Consider the following 27780-nt stretch of genomic DNA (forward strand, 5'->3'; position numbering starts at 1 on the left):
CCTGAGCCTGGGTAGCGGCGCGAGGGCCGAGAGAACCGTGCGCGGAGGCAAGGCGAACGACTAGGTTGGAGGGGCCACGGCGGCCGGCACGGGTCACGTTTCCTCGGGAGGAACGATGTGAGGGAGGGGTCTGGCAAGAGATTGGAACTCCGGAGGCCGAGAGATCTTGTGGCTGAAACCCTTCGTATGCGCGGGGAAACTAGTGTCTAGTGAGGGGGTTGGGCTGGCGCGCGTTGATCCCAGACTTTCCGGATCTCCTGCCTTTAGATCGGGCCGGTGTCGGGGCCTGTGGGCCAGTGAGACTGGAGCCAGTTAGAACTACAACGGGGAGCGATTAGGGCCAAACTTTGTCTAGGGTGGAAGCGAGCGGGCCCGTGAAGTTGGGCCAGCCTGGGCAGCCGACCGTGTCGTTGCATCGGGGCCTTTCCAGGCACTGGCCTAAGTCCTGGCGATAAAGTCCGACCGATTTCCTTGTGGGCGTTTTGAGGCTTTCGGTGATCTGGCCGGTCTGTCATTCATTCTTCATTCATTCATGTGATGAATGAATACAGTACTAAGCGCGGCTGATTACTAGGTAGAGAAGTGATCAAGACAAACACTGTTCCTACGGTACAGGGAAAAGTGATGGGCTGTAGAATGTAGAAGCCCGGGGCGGAGAACAGGGACGGCTTCCGGAACTAAATCGCGAGCCCTGATCAGGAGTGGTGGGGAGAGTTCCAAAGAGAAGACAGCACGTGCCAAGTCCTGGTAGGGGGACAGAGGCCGACATATCCTGGTCACTGAAGATACCTCACTGTGAATCTGTTTCATGCCCAGGGAAGAGATGACAGTGGCCGGGGCTAGGCTACAGACACTGGAAATGGAGATAAATAAAGGAATTCAAAGTACTATATACTTAGGCAGCAAAATCCACAGGATTTGAGGAGAGTGAGATGTAGGAAAGAAGTACTCAAGGCTTGGGTACCTGGGTGGGGTTCATCAGAGGAGAAGCAGATTTGTGGGAGACAACAACAAATTCTATTCTGGTTGTATGGAGACTCGCAGGAAGCAATTGGATATTCTCGTTCGAAGGTAGGAAAGTATTGCTGTGAAGATGTAGATTTGAATGTCATCAGCAAAACATAAATAAAGCCAAGGAGGGTTGAGGCTGTAGAATGAGAAAAACAAAGGGCCCACTTAGCACCTTCATCTGATTTTTTTTTTTTTTTTTTTTTGACAGAGCTTTGCTCTTGTTGCCCAGGCTGGAGTGCAATGGCACGATCTCGGCTCACCACAACCTCCACCTCCCAGGTTCAAGCTATTCTCCTGCCTCAGCCTCCCGAGTAGCTGGTATTACAGGCATGAGCCACCACGCCTGGCTAATTTTGTATTTTTAGTAGAGATGGGGTTTCTCCATGTTGGTGAGGCTGGTCTTGAACTCCCGACCTCAGGTGATCCACCTGCCTCAGCCTCACAAAGTGCCGGGATTACAGGTGTGAGCCACCACACCTGGCCCATGGTGATTATTTTTATGTCTTCTCCTCCATGTCCCCAGTACCTTGTCAAGGGAGTGGCATTAAATGCAAATCAGTGTTTGCCAACTAAATAGAAACCCAACAGCAAACAGATGTTGGAATTCCAGAGTTGTGGAACAATGGGGGCTTATGGAGGGTTTCATTACTCTAATGTCAAAGTAATGGGTTCTTGTCCTGGCTCTGCCACTAGGCTTCTGTGTGACCTCTGACAAATCTCCTCCTACCTGTAAAGAGAGTACAGCCAAAAAATGGTCTCATGTATAGAGCTTCAAACACTGCTGATAAATTTCACACTGATTTTTCTCTTTTAATCCACACAGCAATCTTACTTGAAAGGGAAGTCGGCTGGGCACGGTGGCTCACGCCTGTAATCCCAGCACTTTGGGAGGCCGAGAGTGGGGGATCACGAGATCAGGAGATCGAGACCATCCTGGCTAACACGGTGAAACCCCGTCTCTACTAAAAATACAAAAAATTAGCCGGGCATGGTGGCAGGTGCCTCTAGTCCCAGCTACTCGGGAGGCTGAGGCAGGAGAATGGCGTGAACCCAGGAGGCGGAGCTTGCAGTGAGCCGAGATCGCGCCACTGCATTCCAGCCTGGGCGACAGAGCCAGACTCCGTCAAAAAAAAAAAAAAAGAAAGAAAGAGGGAGGGAGAGAGAGAGAGAAAGAAAGAAAAAGAAGGAAGGAAAGGAAGGAGGGAAGGAAGGAAGGATAGAAAGAAAGAAAAGGAAGGGAAGGGGAGGGGAGGGAAGGGAAAAAGGAAAAGGGAGAAGTCGTATTATTATGGACTCAAACCCAGGTCTGTCTGTCTGACTTGAGCCTTGTTCTTTACTGTGACTGCCCTCATCTATGTCTCACTCAACAGGGATATCATCAGGACCCTCTTGAGGTCACATGCGCCTTCTTTCAAAGCATTGTGCTGAGGCTGGCAGACTTTCATAACTGGCCTGGCACTAGCTCTGTCATGGGGACAGGGGGACAGAGCTGAATGTGATGGAGGTTTCCTATTATTCTCTAACTCCCTTCCTGGGGACCACTGAGTTGGGCAGCCATGTTCTATTAAATGGCAACAGGGCAGAACAAAATTAATGACTGTGTTTCCAGATTTTTACCCAGATCTTAAACTCCTGAGGCTTGCTGAAAAATGAATGAGTTATCAGGGTGTGAGTTTGTACACCTCTGTATGTCTCTGGGCAACCAATCAGACAACTCCTCCTATTACACTGGACACTTGGGTTTCAGTGATTTCCATCTTGCTTATGTGATTTCTCAAAAATATTTTCTGTCTTTTGGTGCTTTGATGATAAATGTCTATACATGGAATGTAATCATTTCCTGCTACTAAGATTCCTTCTGGTTCGTATAAGGGAGGAGTTCACCTTATTCGCATTTCATGGTATTCCGCAAACAGCTCCCTCCCCCTTCTCATGTAATTTATTTGAGATCTGCTGACATGAGTTGTTGGAGCTTGAAGGGAACTAATAATGTACTGCAGTGACTCCTATCCCAGGAAAACTTGTTAAAAATACAAAGCCTCGGCTGGGCGTGATGGCTCACGCCTGTAATCCCAGTACTTTGGGAGGTCAAAGCATGTGGATCACAAGGTCAGAAGATCAAGATCATCCTGGCTAACACGGTGAAACCCCATCTCTACTAAAATACAAAAAATTAACCAGGCGTGGTGGTGTGTGCCTGTAATCCCAGCTACTCGGGGAGGCTGAGGCAGGAGAATTACTTGAACCCAGGAGGCAGAGGTTGCAGTGAGCCAAGATCGAGCCACTGAACTCCAGCCTAGGCGACTGAGTGAGACTCCATATCAAAAGAAAAAAAATACAAAGCCTCAACGCATCCTTCCCATCAGGCCTCTTGAATCAGAGTCTCTGGGATGGGGCCCAGGAATCTGTATTCTTTCCCAGCTCCCCAGAATGTTCAGCCAGGTTTGGAAACTGATCTACCCGATTCTTCTTGTTTCACAGTTAGGGAATCTGTAGCTCTGGAAGGGGAAGGAGCTTGCCCCAGTCACATCTGATATTAGTGCCTCTTTCTCCAATGAAGAGCATTAGGCTGGGAGTCCAGAGACATGGGTTCAAGTCCAGGCTATACCAGTCATCACCTCGGGCAAGTCATTTCACCTCTCCGAGCCTCTGCTTCCTTATGGTGAGAATAATGCCATTGTGTTAGGAATCAAAAGAGAGAGTGGCAATGGAAATGCTTTGTCAAGCTTTCTATTTTGTGCACATGGAAGTTGGTAAGAGCTAGAACCAGCCAGTGTTCACTCCTGTATACCACGCTGTTCCCTTCCAACAGAGGTCAAGGTCCTGCTGTGTTGGGTGTGGCTGCCAGCCAGTTTAGGTGGTTGCTGGGCTTCAGGCCATCTGTCACCAACTCTTTTCTCTCCATCTTTTGCAGCTGTTGGGATGGCCACCAACTGGGGGAGCCTCTTGCAAGATAAACAGCAGCTAGAGGAGCTGGCACGGCAGGCCGTGGACCGGGCCCTGGCTGAGGGAGTATTGCTGAGGACCTCACAGGAGCCCACTTCCTCGGAGGTAAGCCCCTAGCTGCTCCCCACAGCATTCACCATGGCCCACTGGCCCCGGCCAGGCTGAGGGTCGCTCCTTTGCATCAGGGACCATATCTCTTTTGCCTTATTTTTTCCAGTAACTAAAATTGATCTCTAGAAGTAGAAAGTAAAAAAGCAGCGTCCTGGAGTAATGAAATTTAAATATGGGTTTGAAGTGTGACTTAGGCAAATTACTTAACCCCTCTCAGCTGCAGTTTCTTCAGGTGTAAAAATGGGATAATAATAGGACCTACCTCACTGGTTTGGTAAGAGAATTACAGGGTGATTCATGTGAAGCACTTTGCCCAGTGAGCTATTACTGAAAACCCCATAATCACTCTACCTTCTCTGTAACTGGTTTGTGATATATCCTTTCAAGCCTTTCTCTGTACATTTATATACATAGATATGTATATATAGAAATATGTCTTTTTTAAAAAACAAATTGTATCATATATATTATTCTATGATATGTTTTTGGTTTTTTATTTAATAGTCTGTCTTAGAACTTTCTAATGCCTTCCATTGGGGTCAACTTCATTCTGAGGCATAGCATTCCAGATGTGGGTGTATCACAGTTTAGCTTCCCTCTACTCATGTCTATTTGGGTAATTTCTCATGATTTTATGACCATAAATAGCATTATAGGGAACATCCATGCGTATGTCTGTTGGGGCACCTATGTGAGTGTTTCTCCAGGTCAATATGTAAAAGTAGAACTGCTGAGTCCAAACCACACCTTTTTAAAACCTCATCCTTAGGAAAAAAAAAAAAGCTTTTTTAATTTGGTGACTAGGTAAGACATTTTCATGGTTCAAATTCAAAGGGTACAAGGGTTTACCCTATAATGCAGCCTGTGTTTTGGTTTCTTGTTGATTCTTTCAGATGGCTTATTCATAACAAGTAACTAATAACAAGTAAATATATTCCTTGGGGCCTCGCTCTGTTGCCCAGTCTGGAGTGTAGTGGCACAATCTCAGCTCACTGCAACCTCTGCCTCCTGGGTTCAAGCAATTCTCCCACCTCAGCCTCCCAAGTAGCTGGTACTACAGGCATGTGCCACCATGCCTGGCTTTTTTTTTTTTTTTTTTTTTTTTTTGGTAGGGACAGAGTTTCACCATGTTGTCCAGGCTGGTCTAAAACTCCTGACTTCAAGTAATCCACTGGCCTCTGCCCCCACAAAATTGCTGGGATTACAGGTGTGAGCCACCGTGCCCAGCCTCCTTTTGCCCACTTTTTTTTCTTTAACTTAACAGTACACCTTAAGACCATATTGGTGACTAAAGAGCTGCCAACATCTTTTCTTTTTTTAGCCAGCCCCATTCTTTTTTGTCTCTGTGTGCCCAGAACCTAATACAGGCCTGACGGAGTCCATACTCAGTAATTGTTTGCTAAGGCCCAAGTAAATGACAATGTCTTGTCACCTAAAGTTCGCTGATGGTATGGAATAGAATTGCTTGAGCTGTGAACCTAGATTTTGTGAATTACTTGTATGAATCTAAAATGAAGCATTTTCCCTTCCAAGCGTTTGTTTCTTCTGCTAATCAATAGGTACCGTGTGAAGATCCAACACGTGGTCTTTCTGGGAGGTAATGGAGCCTAGATAAGGCGCAATCCACAATGAGATTTCTAATCCAGAAAAAAAGTCAGAAAATGTACGTGTGTGTGTGTGTGTGTGTGTGTGAGAGAGAGAGAGAGAGAGAGAGAGAGAGAGAATGATTTTACTCCAAATCTTTACCAAATGCCTGCTCTATGCCGGGCCATTCTAGGCACTGAGGACAGAGAGATGAGTCAGCCAGAGCCCTAGCCTCTGGAGCTCCTGGTCTAGTTAGAGAACATCCCACAAAACAAAATTAAATAATGTCAGCCCTATGAGGAGACACAGGCAGTCTGCTACACAAAGTTAACTATCATTTATTGAGTATTTAGTATGTGCCAGGCATTATTCTAAACACTTTGGAATCACTGACTCCTCACCACAACAGAGATAAGGAAACCGAAGCCCAGAGAGGCTAAGTAACCTACCTGAGTTCATTTAAATGGTAAAATAATTGGCAGAGCCAGGATGTGAACCCAAGGAATTTGGCTCCTGAGTCCATGCTCTGAACATCCATGCTTTTTTTTCCTCTCCCAAGATACTATATAGGACAGCTGGAAGAAAGAGTAGTTCATTATAATTAGTTGATTGAGATGGGAGGTGGTATTTGAACTAGACCTTAAAAGACAAATAGGGAAAAGGAACAGCATAGCAAGGACCCAAAAGTAAGAAAAGGCAAAAAAAAAAAAAAATGTTCAAGAGAATGCAGCTGACATGCAGGGCGCATAAGTGGATATAGTGGGAAAGAAGGCAGGCCAGCGTCAGACAGCCAAGGGGCCTTAGCTACTGGGTGGAGGAGGAGTGTGAACTTTATCCTGTAGATTAGAGCTGCAAACTAGCCATATCTAGGCTGAGTATTTGGCTCCTGCAGTGTTTGGGGAGTTAATTTGTTTTTTACAATAAGTAATACATTCAAATACATTTGAACAGGGCTCAAAATTCAAAAGGGTATTCAGTACAGAGTAAGTCCCCTTCCTCCAGCCACTATTTCCCTGACCAGGGGCAAGCATTGTTAACAGTTTTTTTCACCAGAGTATTTTTAAAAAGTCAGAGCCAACATTTAAAAAAAAATCATGAAATTAAAAAAACAATCTAGCAACCCAACTTGTCTTGAAAAATTATATCATCTGGCAGCTCTGGCCTACTTTCCTACATGGCAACAATTGGCTAGAGCAGAGTTTTGGCTGCCCCCTTTAGAGAAGATACAAGTCCTTCTTTTTGCCACAACTCCCTGTTGCTTCCCTGGCTACAAAGTAGAATTTTGTCATGCACCCCCGTGCTATGGTTTTTTTAAAATAGTAGAATAATGTTTCTTTATTTTTTTTGAGACAGAGCCTCGCTCTGTCGCCAGGCTGGAGTGCAGTGACACGATCTCAGCTCACTGCAACCTCCGCCTCCTGGGTTCAAGCGATTCTCCTGCCTCAGCCTCCAGAGCAGCTAGGACTACGGGTGTGTGCCACCACGCCCAGCTAATTTTTGTATTTTTAGTAGAGATGGGGTTTCACCATGTTGGCCAGGATGGTCTCGCTCTCTTGATCATGTGATCTGCCCACCTCGGCCTCCCAAAGCGCCGGGATTACAGGCATGAGCCACCGCACCCTGCCAATAATGTTATTTTATGTTAATGTCTCTATCAAAAGTGAGAAGATTGTGTGTTTCAGCCTTTAGCCTGTAGATAGCAGAGAACAGCTATATACTATTGATCCTAAATTCAGGAGGGCATAATGAGTCCTGGGACAGAGGCAGAGGGTTGTCTTAGCAGAAAAACTCTGAGTTTTTCAGGCCAAGATGAGACTTGTTGGGGGCGGCAGAGCTCTATGTGTTCAAGCCAAGGAAATGCTCCCGTAGTCATCACATAGCTACTCAGGGTATTAGGTCACCCCTTCTGTAATCTGCAGTCATTCCCATTCTAACTCATAAAGGCTTCAGGCTGAATAAACCTTGTTCTCACAAATAGCCTTCCTCAGTTTTATCTTAGATGCTGAGGCCAGGGCAGTGGTATACACCTGTAGTCTCAGCTACTTGGGAGGCTGAGCATGAGGATTGCTTGAGCCCAGGAATTTGAGGCTATAGTGCACTATGATGGCACCTATGAATAGCCACTGTATTCCAGTCTGGGCAACGTAGTAAGACCCCATTCCAAAAACAAAACAAAACAAAAAGATGCTGAGAAGGGTAATTTAGGAATTATCTACCAAAATTTAAAATAGATTTACCTGAATTACTTGATATTTTTACTTTCAGAAATTTAGAATGTACGGACTTTCTCATATACAAAAATATCTAGAATGTATATTCTAGGAGACCCATTGAAACATTAATGGTAATGGGAAAATAAAGAAATCACCTATATACTAGATCCAATAAATTATGGTATATCCAAAGAGTAGAATACTATACAGCAATTAAAAATAATGAAAACGCTCTATTTGAATATATAAGGAAATATTTAAAAAGCACAATGTACTATAACTTGCTGTGGGGGTGAAAAAAAGAGAAAATATATATGTATACTATATATATATCAATACAAAGATGACTGGAAGGATGTGTGAGACACTTGTCTGTCATTTGCCTCTGGGGAGGAGAACTGGGTGGCTGGGGCCCAGCCTTTTCCCCAGGAGACTAGAATGAGAGTGAGACATACTTCTCACTATATATTCTTATGTCTCTTTTGAATTTTGTATCATGTATTTGTATTACCTGTTAAAAAAATAATATTTTGGCTGGGCATGGTGGCTCATGCCTGTAATCCCAACACTTTGGGAGGCTGAGGCAGGTGGATCACTTGAGGCCAGGAGTTCGAGACCAGCCTGGACAACACGGTGAAACCCCATCTCTACTAAAAATACAAAAATTACCCGGGTGTGGTGGCACGAACCTGTAGTCTCAGCTACTTGGGAGGCTGAGGCAGGAGAATTGCTTGAACCCAGGAGATGGAGGTTGCAGTGAGCCAAGATTGTACCACTGCACTTCAGCCTGGGCAACAGAGTGAGACTCCACCTCAAAAAAAAAAATAGTACTTTAAAAATAAATACATAAATACCAAGTTCTAACACTATAAACCTATACCACCATAATGACAAACTGATATTAACTCAAAGATTAAACTCAGGAATGCTTCATAATACAAGTCACAAGATTTTCTTTTCATCTCTTACCCAAGTTCTAGTTCAGTTGTTGGCAGGGATCTCAGAATGCCCTTTTCCCTTCTAGAATCAGTGTCCTGATGGTGTTTGGGTTTCTTGTCTATGATAAAGTCCAAAGAATGCGGAATGCAGCTGAACTCTAGGCCTGTTAACTTGAGTCACCATCGCTAACATTGGTGGAAAAAACACTCCTGGCTTCTACTAAGGGAACCAGAGTTCACTTGTCCTACTCAGTAACCAAATCAAAATCAAAAGGCAAGGAGACTGGAGTGTGAGCTCTTGATGCATGGAGGGTCCTGGGCTTGAACACCAACCAGCAAGGAGTAGGCTTCGGTGTATGTATGTGTGTATTGTTTTTAGTAACCATCCTGGTTCAAATCCCAGCACCCCCAGTTACTAGCTGAATATAATTTTGGATCTGTTAACCATCCTGGTTCAAATCCCAGCACCGGTTCCTAGCTGAATATAATTCTGGATCTGTTAACCATCCTGGTTCAAATCCCAGCACCGGTTCCTAGCTGAATATAATTCTGGATCTGTTAACCTCTCTTTCTCAGGTCCCTTCTCTGTTAAGTGTGGATAATAATAGTATCTTCCTCACAGGGCTAAATGATGAATCTATGTAAAGTATTTAAAATAGTACCTTGCACATAGTAAGTGCTCAATAACTTGTGGGTTTCTTTTTGTTATTTGCTTTTTGCTTTTTTGCTTCTCTCTCTTTAATATGTAGAGATAAACTATCACAGAATCTGGAAGCTCTCTGTGTTCCACTCTCCCCCTTCCACTCTCCCGAGGTAACCAGTAATCTACAGTTGGTGTGTCCTCAGTAAATGTAGGCCAGACTTTCCATGGGATTACATTTGCAGGACGACAACCCGTTCACAGATGCCCTACCCCTGTCCCATTCTCTCTTCTTGATCACAGGTGGTGAGCTATGCCCCATTCACGCTCTTCCCCTCACTGGTCCCCAGTGCCCTGCTGGAGCAAGCCTATGCTGTGCAGATGGACTTCAACCTGCTAGTGGATGCTGTCAGCCAGAACGCTGCCTTCCTGGAGCAAACTCTTTCCAGGTAGGGGATAGTGAAGCATGGGGGGCCAGGAGCTGCCAGAACCAAAGAACTGGAAGTTTGCTGAGCCGACTTGGTGGGGTAGAGGAAAGGTACCTCCAAAGAACAAAAAGTCACAGGAGTCAGGAAAGCTGGCTTCTAATTCTGGTTCAACCAGTTATTTATATGGCCTCAAGCCACTCTGTTTCCTTCTCTGGGCCTAAGGTTTCTTCATCTGAAAAATGAAGAGATTGGCTTAAATCCAAGATCCCTTTCATTGTTGACATTCTGTAATCCGTGACACCCTACTTTGAAGACTGAGATTTCCGTTTGGAATTAGGGAAAGTCAGCCTAGTTTTGGAGGAAAACAGAGGTAGGGAAGGCTATTGGGTTAAAGTCAGATTTTCTACTTCTCTTAAGCAGCGATCCTTTCTCGTCACCTCAGGCCTCTCATCTTTGGATGGGATGGGGTACAGACTGGGCCACACTCAGGGCATGAGGAAGCAACCTGTGAAATGGTTCAGCCCATACACCCTTCTCTGTCTCTTTCCCTTGATCTTTTTTTTTTTCTTCTTCAGATTCTGGGGCAATTTCTTAAAATTTCTTTATTTATTTTAGAATTAAATATATATAGGCTGGGCACGGTGGCTCAGGCCTGTAATCCCAGCACTGTGGGAGGCCGAGGTGGGTGGATCACTTAAGGTCAGGAGTTTGAGACCAGCCTGGCCAACATGGTGAAACCCCGTCTCTACTAAAAATACAAAAAAATTAGCTGGGTCTGGTGGTGGGTGCCTATAATCCCAGCTACTTGGAAGGCTGAGGCAGGAGAATCGCTTGAACCCAGGAGGCAGAGGCTGCAGTGAGCCAAGATCATGACACTGTACTCCAGCCTGGGCGACAGAGCGAGACTCCATCTCAAAAAAAAAGAAGTAATAATACATATATATATATGTATATATATTCATTGTAGAATTAAATATCTATAAATATTATGTATTTACATATACATGCTAGACGTGTATATACTGTACAGGTTGAGCATCCCTAATCCAAAAATCCAAAAGCTGAAATGCTCCAAAATTCAAAACTTGTTGAACACCACATGACTCTACCAGTGGAAAACGCCACACCTGATGTCATGTGACAGGTACAGTCAAAACACAGTCAAAAGTTTGTTTCATGCACAAAATTAATTAAAATATTGTATAAAATAATCTTCAGGCTATGAGTATAAGGTGTATATGAAACAAATGAATTTTGTGTTTAGACTTGAGTCCCATCCCCAAGATGTCTCCTTATGTATATGCAAATCTTCCAAAATCCGAAAGACTTCTGGTCCCAAGCATTTCGGATAAGGGATATCCAACCTGTAATTACATGTCTTTGATTAATTTTTCAACAGAAATTAGACTTTTGTTAGAGACAAAATCTTTTAAAAATGTGTGGGTGAATATGAGAAGGGGTCATAATGGTAAGAAGCTTGGAAACCATTGACTTGTAGCCAAAAACCCAATGAGTCATGAATGTATGAATCTGCCCACCACTTTGCCCCTGAGCTGTTTCTGGAATGGGCCCAGCTTTGTACCTGCAATCCTGGATTGTGGGAAACATGAGCAGCCTGGCTTATGTACCCTAATGATGCAATTATGAAGGAGACTTGCAGCTCATCTTTGCAATCCCTGCCTTCTCTGTTCCTCTCTCCTCTCATACACATATAAACCCTAGTTCCTAAGGGAGAAGAGCCCCTACAACACATGAAGGGGAGCACCTCTTCAGAAAAAGGAAAATGTGTCTCAACTTTCTTGGAGGCTGAAGCCCAGCTGGGACTCTCCTCCTAACCAAGGGCTGGCATGAGAGAGCTCACCCTTGGGAGAGAGCTGGCTGAGGAGCAGAGGAACTTCAGGGCAGGCCTGGGCTACTTGGCTTCTCCCACTGGTCTGCTGTGACGTTTCTGTAACAAGGTGAGCCAGGCTTGAGCATGTATGCAGAATCCACCCTGAATCTCAAAGGGCAGTAAGTGTGATGTTAATTACCTGTGGATTCCTTCTTACTGTGGCTCTTGTTGAGGCTCCAGAAAACCATACTGGATAGGCCCCTAACACATGTCACACGTCATGGCAGTACACTGGGCTATGACGATGAGCCTGCATAGACACAGCCACTACTTTCATGAGGTTGATAGTCAAACAGGAGAGATGACACTAATCATCACACAAAGAAAATGTAAAATTGCAACTGTAGTCAGTGCTATAAAGGAGTGGTTCTTAGTTCTGTGAGAACACATAGCAGGGGGATCTGACTCAGATAGGGAAGGCTTCCCTGAGGAAATCACATCGTATGAGGACTAGTTGAAGAAGAAACAAACAAACAAACAAACAAAAAAACCAGGATATTTAGTTTGGGTCAGAAAAATCTTATTGGTGCACAGGGCATAACTGCTGTCTTCTAATCTCCGAGGGCTGCCATGGAGGAGGAGGAGAAGGCTCACTCTGGGAGGTCACAGAGTATAGGAAAAGCTATGGAGAGTTAGTATTAGGTCAACCAGAAGGCTTGCCAACCATCAGAGCTATTCAAGTAGAATAGGTATATCATGTCATTTTCTAGCTCTTCTTCGGAGCAGTATGTTCAACTCTTTGAAAGTTATATCTTATTGACTTTTTACCACAACCCTAAGATATAAATATAACTATATTCGTCTCCATTTTAAACATCAGCAAACTGAGACACGGAGAGGTGCAATGATTCCCTGAGGTTGCCTACTAGGGATTTGAACCCAGGTCTAGAGCTGGATTCTTAGCCACTGTTCTCTACCACATTGGGGCGGACATTCAAGTTTTGGCCAGTAGACTCAGAGAGGATTCAGGAGTCAATGAGTAGGGATGGGACTCCTTGAAATTTTAGGTCCAATTAAGCCTGCAAAATATTCTCTGTTTCTTCCTCCAGCACCATCAAACAGGATGACTTTACCGCTCGTCTCTTTGACATCCACAAGCAAGTCCTAAAAGAGGGCATTGCCCAGGTAACCATTCCCAGCCCTACTCCAGTCTGTAACCTTCCCTCCCATCTCTGTTTGTTTTCTGTTTTGCTAGAAGAATTTGGTCCAGGCCCTCAGCTCATGGGAATCTGCCTCTCACTGGTCCTCACTGGGTTTATCCCAGTGACCAATTCTAGGATGACCAGAAGAATGATCCCACTGGGCTTGGGAGTGTTTGCTGGTACCTCTAATCTCTATGTAGTGTTCATGGTACCTGTGTGCTCTGTGGCTAGGTCCTCAGAGTCAGTCCCTGGGCAGGTACTGTCAGCCTTCAGTTTTCCCCACAGACCGTGTTCCTGGGCCTGAATCGCTCAGACTACATGTTCCAGCGCAGCGCAGATGGCTCCCCAGCCCTGAAACAGATCGAAATCAACACCATCTCTGCCAGCTTTGGGGGCCTGGCCTCCCGGACCCCAGCTGTGCACCGGTGGGTCCCCTGGGCAGCCCCAGGCATACCTGTGGGGTGACATGCTGATGGGTGTACAGTCACTGGCTAGGCCAGGGAACTCCAGCTATGACTGTGCTTTCCTGGGCCCTGGGTCACATGTTGCCCCTGGCCACCCCGACAGCAGTTTCCACTTGTAATCAGTGGGCCCTGGGTCACATGTTGCCCCTGGCCACCCCGACAGCAGTTTCCACTTGTAATCAGATCCTTGGTATGTCAGAGAGAAAAGGGACCTCATAGCTCATCTAGTCCTGTCCCTCCATTGTACAGGCAGAGGGAACAATATCTTGAGAGCCCCAGAGAGAGGAATGCAGGGACTTCTGTCTGGAGGCTGGGCCTGGTAGCATCCATTTCTAGCCAGCAGTGATGCTCCAGGTTGCAATGATTTTAGATGGTCTGCAGCAGGATTCCAGACAGCACCTGGAGGCCCAGAGTAAGGGGCTCCAGCTCACTGGGATGCTAGGGTAGGTTGGGGTGGGGACAGAGGCTCTCAGGTCTCCTCTAGCCATATACACCAGGAGCCAAGGTTAGGGCAGCCCAGCATATTCCAGCCTGAAGTGGATCTTCCAGGAATGTGATGGGAGGATGCTTTTTAGTGCTCAGCTGATTCTGAGAGTCATGTTGCTGCATATATGAGGTCATGGGCAGAGGGGTCTTCCAGGTCCATCCAATTACTGAACAGCCATCTCTCTTCCAACAGACATGTTCTCAGTGTCCTGAGTAAGACCAAAGAAGCTGGCAAGATCCTCTCTAATAATCCCAGCAAGGGACTGGCCCTGGGAATTGCCAAAGCCTGGGAGCTCTACGGCTCACCCAAGTAAGGGTGTGAAAAGGTAGCAGGAGGATCCTGCTTTAGTTTCAGCATTCATGGGTTTAGCAACTTTTTTTCTTGCCGCCATCATTAGAGAATAAGGGGATTTTTCTAGGAATAGAAACTTACACCTTTACATGCCAAAATTATTTTAAGGTTTCCTTCTTAAATAACAGATGCTGACTATGATTTAACTTTTTCTTATTGACTGGAGGTCGTCATTATGACTGTCAACAATTGCAGCTTGCTGTAATACAGTAGTGCTACCTAGAGTTAGAGAGGCACACAAGGCTGTTTGCCTGCACTAATAGCTCTGACTGTTAGGCTTTAAGTTCTTAGTCATTTCCTTTTTTTTTGAGACAGAGTCTCACTCTGTCGCCCAGGCTAGAGTGCAGTGGTACAATCTTGGCTTACTTCAACCTCCACCTCCCGGGTTCAAGCAATTCTTCTGCCTCAGCCTCCTGAGTAGCTGGGATTTCAGGCGTACACCACCACACCTGGCTAATTTTTGTATTTTTAGTAGAGACGGGGTTTCACCATGTTGGTCAGGCTGGTCTTGAACTCCTGACCTCGTGATCCGCCCACCTTGGCCTCCCAAAGTGCTGGGATTACAGGCGTGAGCCACTGCGCCCGGCCTCTCATTCATTTTCTTCATAGTTTTCTTGTCTGTTTCCCAATTCTCAGCTCTTACTTTTGACTGCTGTTGGTGTGCTTGAATTTGGAATCCTCCACCCCCCATGCCCATGGCTCCCTTCTGATTTGCTGTGGTTTGGGAAAACAAATGATCCAGATTGTTATGACTGGGTCTGAAGAGTGTGAGGGCCTCTTGGATGAGTAAATGCATAAGCTTTGACTACGGAATTTGATGGTATCCTTTTTAACTGCTTAGAGGCATTTTTTGCTTTCTTCCTATTTCTCAAGTGAAGATGTTAGGTAAGTGATTTTCAGATCATCGAGGGGCCTCTATACTAACAGTTATTGCAATGTTAATATAGCATTAATAGTCCTTAATGTACACTTACTAGTGCCACACCTTGTGCTAAGCTCTGTACGTACAGGATCTCATTGAATTCTCATAATAGGCTCTCTGAGGTCAATACTGTTCAACTCCCTCGTTTTACAGATGAGGAAACTGAGGTTCTGAGAACCGAAGTGAATTGTTAAGGCTAAGTGATGAGTTGGTGGCAGATCCCAAAGTCTACCTCCCTCCAAAACCTCCACTCTTAGTCATGCCCTTACCTCCAAGGGAGCCTCTCTGTTCTTACTAAGCCTCACTAAGACCTAAGAAACCTCAGACTGTGAGCATTTAGAAGTCGTCAGACAAATATTCTTTCAAGTGTATTGGCTAGGTTGTATTTTAAGAGAGTGAAACCAGGGGATGGGTCAGCTAGGGAACTGCTGACAGACAAATGCTGCAGAGGGTTTTGCCTGCCAGCCTGTCAATAACGTGGACAGAAAATACTCATGTGTCCAGAATTAGGCACTAGTAGGTAGGAGTTATGTGGCACCTGAGCCAGAACTGGCTTCCCCCGTTGTGAGAGTGAGATAGGTTCTTCTGCTGACCTAGCACATGACCTTGGCAAGTTAGTCTTTTCTTCTCTGAGCTTCAGTTTCCTCATTTGTAAAATACGAGTAATAATAATACCTAAAGGGGTGTTAGTGAGAATTAAATGAGATCATGGATCTGAAAAATGTTGTGTGGATCATTATGTGGTACTTTCAATAATAATAATAGGCTGGGTGTGGTGGCTCACACCTCTAATCCCAGCACTTTGGAAGACCGAGGCAGGTGGATCATCAGAGGTCAGGAGTTCAAGGCCAGCCTGGCCAACATGGTGAAACCTTGTCTCTACTAAAAAATACAAAAATTAGCCAGGCATGGTGGCAGGCACCTGTAGTCCCAGCTACTTGGGATGCTGAGGCAGGAGAATCGCTTGAACCCAGGAGGTGGAGGTTGCAGTGAGCCAAGATCACCCCACTGCACTCCAGCCTAGGCGACAGAGCAAGACTCCATCTCAAAAAAAAAAACAAAAACAAAAGCAAATAATAATAGCTATCATTCGACAAGTATTAGTTTTAATTCATACAACGGCAAACCGAGGCTAAGAGAGTTTGAATAACTTGCCCAAAGTTACACAACCGGTAAGTGTAGAATTCATCTGCCTCTAAAGCCTATGCTCTCTCTACTTCCCTGTTCTGCCTCTAAGAGATATGGTTCCACAGTATTGACTGAAAAACTGCATTGGTAGAGCAGATTAATTTTCGTCAATTATCTCATGATTTTTAAAAATTTTTTAATTTTTTAAAAATGGAAGCCTGCAAAATGACTTACAATTTCAATTTAGACAAACTCTCAAAGCATAGGGCCTGTGGTTAGAATGAGTAGAATAAGAAAAGGGGACTACTGGTGATAAAAGGTTGGGAACTGTGATCTTTTTAACCCCATTTTTTTTTTTTTTTGAGACAGAGTTTCGCTTTTGTTGCCCAGGCTGGAGTGCAATGGCACGATCTCGGCTCACTGCATCCTCCGCCTTCCAGGTTCAAGGGATTCTCCTGCCTTAGCCTCCCAAGTAACTGGGATTACAGGTGTCCACCACCACACCTGGCTAATATTGTATTTTTAGTAGAGACGGGGTTTCTTCATGTTGGTCAGGCTGGTCTCGAACTCCCGACCTCAGGCAATCCGCCCGCCTCGGCCTCTTAAAGTGCTGGGACTATAGGCGTGAGCTACCACGCCCGGCCATAACACCCTTATTTTATAGATGGGAAAACTAGGGCCCAAGGAACGAAATTGCCTTACCCAAGTCAATTACCAAGACACACTACAAGTCACTGGCAGAGCCAGGACTAGCACTCAGGGGTCCTCACCCCCAGCCAGCATGCTTCCTTAGCTGACAACTTTCCTACTAGGAAACAGACTGCTGAGAACTGCTCAGAACTGAAGGCAGGAGAGGTCACATATGTTTTCTGAGCCCAGCTCTGATTGTTTAACAGTTGGCAGGCTGACTTAATTAGCTGGGGCGTGCAGTTCCTCTTTAACCTCCAGCTGCCAGCCTTCCTCCTCCGCCTCTTTCTGGAGGTGGGCCAGCCTGGGCCAACTGCCACCCTCCCACACACACCCTCACCCATGAGCGGGACAGTTTAGGCTGCAAAGTGAAGAGCAAAGCCATTGGCCCTTAGGACTCTCTCAGGGCAAGATGACTTGTGAGAGCACCACTTTTAGTTTGTCTCTCAGGCACCCAACTCAAAGCCAAGACTCAGCTTAATGTCACATCTGACCTCATGAGATTTCAGGCAAACCGGGAGAGGGGACTTTCTAAGACCTATATTTTGGCTAAGCAGAAAGGAGTCAGGCAAACAGAGTTTAGACCAAGAGGTTCAGCCAAGGTCGGGAGAAGCAGAGATAGACAAAAGAGGCTAAGTAGAGGAGGTCAGGGAGTATACACTTAGAATCCTAAGCCAAAGCCTAGGGTTCCATGGGTCTCAGGAAGAAGCCACAGACACAAATCAGTACAGTCACAGCAAAAATGGAGTTTGGAGGCTGAGCGCGGTGGCTCACACCTGTAATGCTAACACTTTGGGAGGCCGAGGCAGGCATATCACCTGAGGTCAGGAGTTTGAGACCAGCCTGGCCAACATGGTGAAACCCCATCTCTACTCAAACTACAAAAATTAGCCAGGGGTGGTGGCGCACACCTGAAATCCTAGCTACCCAGGAGGCTGAAGCAGGAGAATCGCTGGAACCCAGGAGGTGGAGGTTGCAGTGAGCCTAGATTGTGCCACTGCACTCCAGCCTGGGCGACAGAGGGAGACTCCGTCTCAAAAAAATAAATAAATAAAATAAAATGTAAAAGAAAAAAAAATGGAGTTTGGTACTGCTGAGCATTCGCCCTAGGAATCTGTTAGGGGACTGGACCTATCTTTGACAACGGAAATATGTTAGCTGGCAGCCAAACAGATAGTTCCCTGGCATAAGCTTTTCCCTGAGTCCTCAAGCCCCTGCCTCTTTAAGAAATACATGAATAATCAGAGAGGAAGAAGCCCCATAAGCCCTAGTGATCTCATTAATACTATGAGATCAAACGTGGCCCTGTGTACATTACAGGAATCTTGGGAGGGCCCAGGAGATAATGTAGTTGTTTGTAGTTGGCCCTGTGGGTTTCTGTAGGGTTCCATTTCATGTAAGAACCACAGTCCTTTATTGCATCCTTTACAATCTAGTAATAGAGCCATTAGCCCCGGACCCCCTGCGTTGTTCTTTTACAAAATGTTGCTCAATACTCCCACTTGTTTATTCTTCCAGAAAGATTTTAGAATTATGTTAAGTTCTAAGAAAAAGTCCTCTTGGGTTTTTGAAATGGTTTTAAATCTAAATTTTAATTTGCACAGAAATTCATCAACCCATGACATCATTAAATATTTCATCTGCCCACTGGAGAAGGGTCAGAGGCATCTTCATTTTTGAAGTTTTCTATTTTCAGGAAATCATATGTGATAGCATCAGGTGTCTATGCCTGAGGTAATCCCAAGGTTCCCGAGAGAGGGAACATCTGTTCTTTCAGGGAAGCCGTGTTCTTATTCTTATTCCAGGAGGTGGGGCGGTGGGGGGGTTGAGGGGAGAAACAAAGGAAGAACAAGTTCTATAGTAGCCTTGGGCCACCTGTGCTCTTTCCCCAGTGCTCTGGTGCTACTGATTGCTCAAGAGAAGGAAAGAAACATATTTGACCAGCGTGCCATAGAGAATGAGCTACTGGCCAGGTGAGTAAAGGAAGGGGGACTTCTAGGTGTGGCTCCAGGATTGGGGGTGGGGCACTCAGAACATAGCCTCCATTCCCTGTGGCTCTTGCCCATTTTTCCCAGGAACATCCACGTGATCCGACGAACATTTGAAGATATCTCTGAAAAGGGGTCTCTGGACCAAGACCGAAGGCTGTTTGTGTAAGCATTCGCAAGAATCCAGTGGAAGGCTGGTTTATGAAACTCATCCTGCCACCCTCTTCCCCAAAATGTTTCTCTCTTCTGGGAGAGATGATGGCTTGCTTCCTTCTCTCATAATTTCTGAAATATCTCATCCTCCCAGGAAATTTTGGAGAAAGCCACCACGCTGTGCTTCTATCAGAGCTGTTGACATTCTGGATCAGGGTCTCTTTAGAGATCATCTTAGTTTTCATATGCCCTAAGTTCCCAAAAGTTTTCTTGCCCCTCTTAGTAAGGTGAGGTCAGGCCTGAGAAGCTGAGCTGGGCAGTCAGGGAGGAAGAGGAGCAGCTGGCTCATTCTGTGATTGGTCTGGATATCACTGTCTGAGCTCGGGCCTGGATTTGTGTTCCAAGCCAAGCCTTATCCTCTCTAGGGTCCACCACCAGGTAGATTTAGTGCTACATATCTGGGTAGCATTGCAGCACATATATTTAGACCTAGACCTTTGTGATTGTTAAAATTAAAACTGTCCATGGAATTTCACAATACCACTCACTGTTTTTCAAAATGTGCTTTTATCATAACAAAACAAAGTAGTTAATTTACTTTTCAGATAAACTAGACAATATCAAATAGGTCAAAGAAAAGGAAAAGACGTTTAAAAAGTCTGTGTCTTAATCAGACTCATCATTTTACATGTTTGCATTGCCACCTTCACCCCTGCCATTAAAAATTTTTTCAGTCTGGTTTCAGCTGCTTTAAGCAGTGGAAATGTAAAGTGTGTTTTACTACACATGGCAGTATGATTCTGCTGCTCGGTAATTTCGAGCCAACATTTTTATGCATTTACCAAATTTGATTCCAGTGACCTTCTTGTTCCTTCTGGCCTTCTTAGAATGACTCTAAATCTGGAATATTCTAAAGTATTCCGTACGGCACACCTCCCTGTTTTCAGTGGAAGCTCTGGTAGTGTGGATATCTACTTTCACTGGTTCCAGTGAACCCCTGACCAGGCTCCCACTGTGGGCTGAATTTTGAAAAAGCCAAGTTCATCTTGATGCACCCTGAAATAGATTGAACCACTGAACAAATCAGTTATAATTTAACATAGCAGCCTTCTCCATCCTGTGTTCCAGGGATGGCCAGGAAATTGCTGTGGTTTACTTCCGGGATGGCTACATGCCTCGTCAGTACAGTCTACAGGTTGGTATTTTCTGTGAGACCGTTCTTTGCCTCCTGGGACCCACAAGAGCTCCACAGAGATCCAATTCAGGCTTATAACAACCTGGGTTTTCCGAGTCCTCACTTCACTTCTTTCTCAGGGAGCTTGCCACTAGAACCTCCTATCCTCCCTCAAGCCTTTTGCTACCTCTCACTCTACAAACACAGTCTTCTAGAATTGGAATCCTCAGGAAGCCACAGAGCTTCAGCCATTTACACTGTTTGCAGAGATGTGCTGGCAAATGTTTAACAACAATCAGCTCTCACTAGCTGATGTAAGCCAGTTCCAGCATACTGCTGACCATTTTTTTTCTGCCAACTCTTACCTTTCCTTTATCTGAATCAGAAAGTTTTATCATCGGCTGGGCACGGTGGCTCACGCTTGTAATCCCAGCACTTTGGGAGGCCGAGGTGGGCGGATCACGAGGTCAGGAGATCGAGACCACGGTGAAACCCCGTCTCTACTAAAAATACAAAAAATAAGCCGGGCGTGGTGGCGGGCGCCTGTAGTCCCAGCTACTCGGAGAGGCTGAGGCAGGAGAATGGCGTGAACCCGGGAGGCAGAGCTTGCAGTGAGCCGAGATCGCGCCACTGCGCTCCAGCCTGGGCAACAGAGCAAGACTCCGTCTCAAAAAAAAAAAAAAAAGAAAGTTTTATCATCTCCTCATTCATGTTAATGACAGTAATATCACCTCATATTGCTATCCTACCGTGTGGTTTCATTAGTGTCCACATCCATTATTTCATTTAACCCTCACAACCACTCGGTGAGGCATATAATTATCCCCATTATACAGATGGAGAAACTAAGGTTTAGAGAGATGGAGAGGCTTCTCAAAGTCCCCACAGGAAGTTCCCAGGTTTTCTGACTTTCAGGCCAATGGTATTCCCATTCTTCTCTGCGCCTAACATCCACATCATGGAGAGGCTAAGAAGCTCTGCTGTCAGCTGGGAGATGATAAAGGAAGAAATCAGTTTAGAAATACCATGGGCAGTGAGCTGGAGGTCATGAGCTTGACTCCCTCTGTGTGATGATGGGCAGGTTCCTGACCCTTTCTAGGTCTGTTTCTGTGAGCTGGAGGAGCTACACTAGAAAACTGAGGGGGCTCCTTCTAGGTCTGTAATTCGTCTAGGACTCCCCGCCAGGGTTGAGCTCCATATGAGCAAGCTCTACAGAGGTGGCATCTCGATAGAACATCCTTTTCTTTAGATCGGTGGTTAGCAGTGGTGGCAACTTGCTGACTACAGGAGAGATAAACTGTCTATTGGAAAAATAGGTCTAGATTTCAAAACAGGACAAAGAAAACTTAGAAGAGTTTGAGATAACAAGGAAGGAAAGTAGTGTTTAAAGAGGTAGACTTTTTTTTTTTTTTTTTTTTTTTTGAGACAGAGTTTTGCTCTTGTCGACCAGGCTGGAGTGCAGTGGTGCAATCTCGGCTCACTGCAACCTTTGACTTCCAGTTTCAAGCAATTCTTCTGCCTCAGCCTCCTGAGTAGCTGGGATTACAGGCACCCGCCACCACGCCCAGCTAATTTTTGTATTTTTAGTAGAGACAGGATTTCACCATGTTGGCCAGGCTGGTCTCGAACTCCTGACCTTATGATCCACCCACCTTGGCCTCCCGAAGTGCTGGGATTACAGCACTGTTAGCCACCACGCCTGGCCAAGAGGTAGACATTTTTAGGGAACTGAGCAGCTCAGAGCAGGTTTAGACATGGAGAGAGATCTAGAAGGCTTAGTGACTTGCTAGGTGACCCTGGGCAAGTCCTTGCTTATCTTTGGTTTTGCTTTCCTGCTTCTAACATAATGGGGTATTTCTCTGGGTTTATTTCTAATGTTCTGGTCACCTGTGATTCTGCGTGGAATGCCAGACTAGTAGTGGGGTTCCTGGGGTTATTGATGAAGATCGGGTGAAGGTGCTACAGGTGGACCAGTAATATCAAAGGAAGGACAGCATTGGGCGGGGGCCACAGGAGAGACCTGATCCTGCTGTGCGCAGTTTGCAGTGGTCTGGAACCACAGACAGACTGTCTTCCCATTGCATGAGAATGGGAACTGGAGTTGGGAGGCATGATCCCCTGCTGTTTCCTTGCCTTTTATACCCTCAGCTCTTGCAGTAATAAACCATTCATCCTGTGATCACCCACTTGAGACCTTTCTTCATATTATTCTCTTAGCCTGAATATCCCTTCCCTATTGAGTCTCACTTGTCAGGCTCTACCTGTCCTTCAGAACCCCGCTCAAATTTCAACTTATTCAGCAACAACAACAAATATTTATTGAGCAACTGCAAAGTGCCAGGAACTGTGTTAGACACTGGAGATACAATAGAAAATGAGGAAAATGATAAGAGCCCTGTGCTATGGAGCTCACAGTCTGGTCAGAGAAATGGACATCAGAAAGTAAACAAAAATATGGCCATTTACTGTGGCTCATACCTGTAATCCCAGCACTTTGGGTGGCCTAGGTAGATGGATTGCATGAGTTCAGGAGTTCGAGACCAGCCTGGGCAACATGGCAAAACCCCATCTCTACAAAAAATACAAAAATTAGCTGGGTGTGGTGGTGTGCACCTGTAGTCCCAGCTACTTGGGAGGCTGAGGAGGGAGGATCGCTTGAGCCCGGGAGGTGGAAGTTGCAGTGAGCCAAGATTGCACTATTGCACTCCAGTCTGAGTGACAGAGCAAGACCCCCATCTCAAAAGAAAAAAAAGAAGTAAACAAAAATAGAGAAAAAAATTGAGATTTGTGTATGTTTGTGTGCGTGTGTGTGCATGTGTGTGTTTTAGTTTCAGGTAACTGCTTTCAATGAAACAACTGGGTAAAAAGATAGAGAATTATGGGAAATCCACATTAAATAGAGTGGACAGGGAAGCCTTCTCTGAAAAGGTGACATTGAGCTGAGATGTAAGGATGGTAAGGATCCAGCTATGCATGGGAAAAGCCGAAAGGAAGGGGGTTTCAGGTTGAGGGAAAAGCAGTGCAGGCCCTGAGGAGGGAAAGAGCTTTGTGATTTGAGGAATGACAGGCCTGTGTGGCTAGAATGGCAGAGACTAGGAGTCAGGGATGGTACAAGGTTGAAAAAGTAGACAGGAGCCAGCTCCTGAAGGATCTTGAAGGCCATGATAGGGAGTATGGAACACAGTGGGAAGCTGAGCACATAGACAAGTGTTCTACCCTTACACCTTCTATTGTTTCCCACAGATTGGGGGATTCTTGCCTTTGTGGGGGCTCACAGTCTGGCACAATGATACATAACTATAACATATCACACCTGGCTCACAAGGATGTTACAATGATCCTGGGTGATAATGAGGGTGAAGATACAAATCATGATACCTGGCACCTAATGGATGTTCAGTAAACATCAGCTGAAGTAAAATAAAGTCGAATTCCTTTTGTCTTCTTCCCTCTGCAGAATTGGGAAGCACGTCTACTGCTGGAGAGGTCACGTGCTGCCAAGTGCCCAGATATTGCCACCCAGCTGGCTGGGACTAAGAAGGTGCAGCAGGAGCTGAGCAGGCCGGGCATGCTGGAGATGTTGCTCCCTGGCCAGCCTGAGGCTGTGGCCCGCCTCCGCGCCACTTTTGCTGGCCTCTACTCACTGGATGTGGTACGTGGGCAGCCTGTTTCTCCTACCACAGGCCTCCTAGGTGGCAGAGACCTAGAGCCCAATGTGTTGGGGCGGGTGGAGCTGGCATTGTGACAAGGGTTGGTGATGCTCTGGAGAACCCCTAGAACTCTGAGCAGAAGGGCAGCCTCATAATGGAAGGATGGGGGCTGGAATCCTTTGTAAGCTCCCTCAGCAAAGGTAGAGATGAGGATGGCAACCAGAGGGAAGGGACTAAGGCAGGTGGCAAGAATTGAGAAGCGTATCAGGCTGCCTGCTGCAGAGCCCTGAGCTGTTGCTAAAGAAAGGCCTGTTCTCATTGCATCGGCTTCTGCAGGGGGTTTGTTGGGAGTGTCATCCAGATAGTAGCATCCCGCCTGAAGGAATTTGTGGCCGTTCTCCCTCCTGCTCTTCCTCTGATGCTGCTCTGCATAACCAGCTGGACCTAAGCTTCTTGCCTCTTTAGCCTTTAAACTTCTGATAACTGCTTTCTGCCTCCTGCCAGGGTGAAGAAGGGGACCAGGCCATCGCCGAGGCCCTTGCTGCCCCTAGCCGGTTTGTGCTAAAGCCCCAGAGAGAGGGTGGAGGTAGGTGGATCCCCCTTTGCAGGACTCCTCAATGAGAGGGACTAGCAGGCTGTGGCCAGTGCTCATTGGCACTTACTCTGGGCACAGTCCCGGGCATGGGGGATACTATTGGAACTGACACAGGCCACATGTTGGACAGTGTCCCCTAAGACCCTGTGACCAAGGCCGGGAGCACAGGGGAATCTGATTAACCAGCATTGAAGGGTTTGGACAAGTTTTACCTGAGGTGCCTGTGGGTAGATTGTTGGGAAGTGGAGTAGGGTCATATTAGGAGACTGGAGAGAATACATGTCTGTTTTCCTTTCTAGTTTGAAACTCCTTGAGGTCAGGGGTCATGTCTGCCTCTCCAGAGGAGAGGATTTTTTAAATTTTTGTCTTAAGAGGTGGGTAGGAATTTCTCAGGTGGAAAGGAGGAAGAATGTTCCATATAAAAGGGACAACCTCAAGCCAAGGCACTGGGCCATGGAAGTGTGGGATGTTTGGAGGTTAATGAGAAACTGGTGAGGCTGGAGGGGGAGCTGGGAGGGGACAGGGATTTAGGCTGGAAAAATGGTTTGCATTCCTGATTATAAAGGGGCTTGAATATATACTGAGAAATTGAATTTTATCTTAAGGGCAGTGGGAAGCCATTAGAGAGTTTTAAGCCAGGAAGGGACTCATTGATCCAGGACTCAAGTGGTTAGCAGTGGTGGGAACTTGCAAAACTTACAAAGTTTCTGCATTGTAGAAGATGTCCTGGAATGAGGGCAGACATTGGTAGCAGAAAGACCATGGAAGAGGCTGATACAGTTGTTCAGAAGAGCAACATAGAGGCCTGGGCTAGGGCTATGACTGTGGGGCCAACTGCAGAGACATGTCCTAGATAGTGAGAGGGTAGTGGAAGGGAGGAGTTAAGTATGACTCAGGGGTGCCTTTTGCCTGATTGGGAGTAGGAAGGTCCAGGAGGGGCAGGTTCAGGCAGAAGTAATAAGTTCTGCTTGGACAAGTTGAGTTTATTTGGGGGCCAGTCACATGATGTCTAAGCAGGGAGCCTGCATTAAATATTTGGAAGTTAACAATTTTTGGGGGTTTTTTTGTGGTTTTTTTTTTTTTTTTTTTTTTGAGACGGAGTCTCGCTCTGTCACCAGGCTGGAGTGCAGTGGCACGATCTTGGCTCATTGCAACCACCACCTCCCAGGTTCAAGCGATTCTCCTGCCTCAGCCTCCTGAGTAGCTGGGACTACAGGTGCATGCCACCACACCCAGCTAATTTTTGTATTTTTAGTAGAGATGGAGTTTCACCACGTTGGCCAGGATGGTCTCAATCTCTTGACCTCATGATCCGCCTGCCTCAGCCTCCCAAAGTGCTGGGATTACAGGTGTAAACCACCATGCCTGGCCAAAAGTTAACAATTTTTACGGTATAGATGGAGACTCAGGAATAGATCTCCCTGGGAAAATGTACATGGAGGAGAGAGCAAGCGTGGAGGACCAATTCCCCTGGGACCCCAGCATTTAAGAGAAGGAGCCAGTAATGGAGGCTGAGAAAGAACAGCCGTAGGTAGGAGGAGAACCAGGGCGGAACAGTGTAGTGGAAGATGTGTTCACTGCATGCCTAAGGGCTCTCCATCAAAGTGAGCTTCCCTCCTGGGGAGCCAGATATGTCCTGGCTTCACTGAGCGGGTGCCAGGAACTGAGGCTGCTGACTTGCCCATGTGGCCCCAAAAGTGAGGGCATGGGATGGAGGAGGTAGGCAGAGGGTCCAGGGTGACTGGGCAGTTTCATTGCAGGTAACAACCTATATGGGGAGGAAATGGTACAGGCCCTGAAACAGCTGAAGGACAGTGAGGAGAGGGCCTCCTACATCCTCATGGAGAAGATCGAACCTGAACCTTTTGAGAATTGCCTGCTACGGCCTGGCAGCCCTGCCCGAGTGGTCCAGTGCATTTCAGAGCTGGGCATCTTTGGGGTCTATGTCAGGTGAGCCAATCAGGAGAAGCTCTTTCTACTACCTGCTTGCAAGAGTGCCAGCCAAGTGAGCCTAGAGGGGAACACTGGAAAGAGTCAGGAATCCTGGGCTTTGGTGCCAGCTCTGCCAATCCCTAGCTTTATTACCTGGTTCTTTATCTATTAAATGAGGTCGGCTGGGCGCGGTGGCTCACGCTTGTAATCCCAGCACTTTGGGAGGCCGAGGCGGGCGGATCACGAGGTCAGATCGAGACCACAGTGAAACCCCGTCTCTACTAAAAATACAAAAAATTAGCCGGGCGTGGTGGCGGGCGCCTGTAGTCCCAGCTACTCGGAGAGGCTGAGGCAGGAGAATGGCGTGAACCTGGGACGCAGAGCTTGCAGTGAGCCGAGACTGCGCCACTGCACTCCAGCCTGGGCGACAGAGCAAGACTCCGTCTCAAAAAAAAAATAAAATAAAATAAGGCCAAGGACCCAAGACCTGCCCACCTCACCAGGGTATCAGATGAAGCCCTGATGAGAAGTCCTTTGCAACCGTGAAGGAAACTCCAAATAGCACCGAGAGGACTCAGAACACATGGTTTGACAACCTAGGACTAGAAGGAGACTCCAGAGAGGCATAGAGACTCTAAAATCCTAGCACTTTCTTGGGTATAGTCAGTTACCCATGTACTGCTCAGCTGGGTCCAGGGAAGGTCCTGGGTTTGAGGCTGAGTCCAGGTGATGTGTGTCCCCTGCCTCGACTTCTATAGGCAGGAAAAGACACTCGTGATGAACAAGCACGTGGGGCATCTACTTCGAACCAAAGCCATCGAGCATGCAGATGGTGGTGTGGCAGCGGGAGTGGCAGTCCTGGACAACCCATACCCTGTGTGAGGGCACAACCAGGCCACGGGACCTTCTATCCTCTGTATTTGTCATTCCTCTCCTAGCCCTCCTGAAGGGTATCCTCCTAAAGACCTCCAAAGTTTTTATGGAAGGGTAAATACTGGTACCTTACCCCAGCTCTCCATCTGAGGACCAGAAAAGTTGTGTTTCCCTTAGATGAGATCTAGAGGCCCCCAAATCCTTGAGATGTGGGTACAGCTGAGGGGAAGCTGCTCTGAAGTAAAGGTCCATGAACCCTGCCCCACTCCTGTCAGCCCCTCATCAGCCTTTTCAGCAGGTTCCAGTGCCTGACTTGGGATAGGACTGAGTGGTAGGAGGAGGGGGAGTGGAGGGGCATAGCCTTTCCCTAATTCTGCCTTAAATAAAACTGCATTGCTGATTCAGTGATGATTCCTTACTTTGTGCATAGAGGGGAGGGGGGAGCTGTAATCTACGTTAGCCCACTTTAGAT

The 27780-nt window shown here is 46.4% G+C and overlaps 1 protein-coding gene across 6 annotated transcripts; it reads left to right on the forward strand.

Annotated features, from left to right (window-relative positions):
• Positions 1-27712, forward strand: GSS (glutathione synthetase). Of its 6 annotated transcripts, none has more exons than XM_032142490.2 (13): positions 1-64; positions 3926-4062; positions 9747-9892; positions 12812-12887; positions 13190-13329; positions 14048-14164; positions 18836-18916; positions 19019-19096; positions 20213-20279; positions 23716-23910; positions 24413-24494; positions 26264-26453; positions 27194-27712. In XM_032142490.2, the coding sequence occupies exons 2-13, from the start codon at positions 3934-3936 to the stop codon at positions 27315-27317; spliced, it is 1425 nt and encodes a 474-aa protein (XP_031998381.1). In that variant the 5' UTR covers positions 1-64; positions 3926-3933; the 3' UTR covers positions 27318-27712. The 6 variants fall into 6 exon arrangements, with proteins under 6 accessions (XP_031998381.1, XP_031998379.1, XP_058289084.1 ...); XM_032142488.2 differs by having other exon boundaries at positions 8-60; XM_058433101.1 differs by lacking the exon at positions 1-64 and adding an exon at positions 91-184.
• Positions 27713-27780: the final 68 nt, after the last annotated feature.

The sequence above is a fragment of the Hylobates moloch genome, unplaced genomic scaffold (assembly GCF_009828535.3).
Source record: "Hylobates moloch isolate HMO894 unplaced genomic scaffold, HMol_V3 SCAFFOLD_21, whole genome shotgun sequence".
Taxonomy (NCBI): Eukaryota; Metazoa; Chordata; class Mammalia; order Primates; family Hylobatidae; genus Hylobates; species Hylobates moloch.

What these genes read in the sequence shown, in the direction of transcription:
- GSS (XM_032142490.2), top strand. Translation starts at nt 3,934, where the DNA reads ATGGCCACCAACTGGGGGAGCCTCTTGCAAGATAAACAGCAGCTAGAG. An exon ending in GAGCTCTACGGCTCACCCAA is followed by an intron (nt 14,165 to 18,835) that starts GTAAGGGTGTGA and finishes CTCTTTCCCCAG; the next exon opens with TGCTCTGGTGCTACTGATTG. An exon ending in CAAGACCGAAGGCTGTTTGT is followed by an intron (nt 19,097 to 20,212) that starts GTAAGCATTCGC and finishes CCTGTGTTCCAG; the next exon opens with GGATGGCCAGGAAATTGCTG.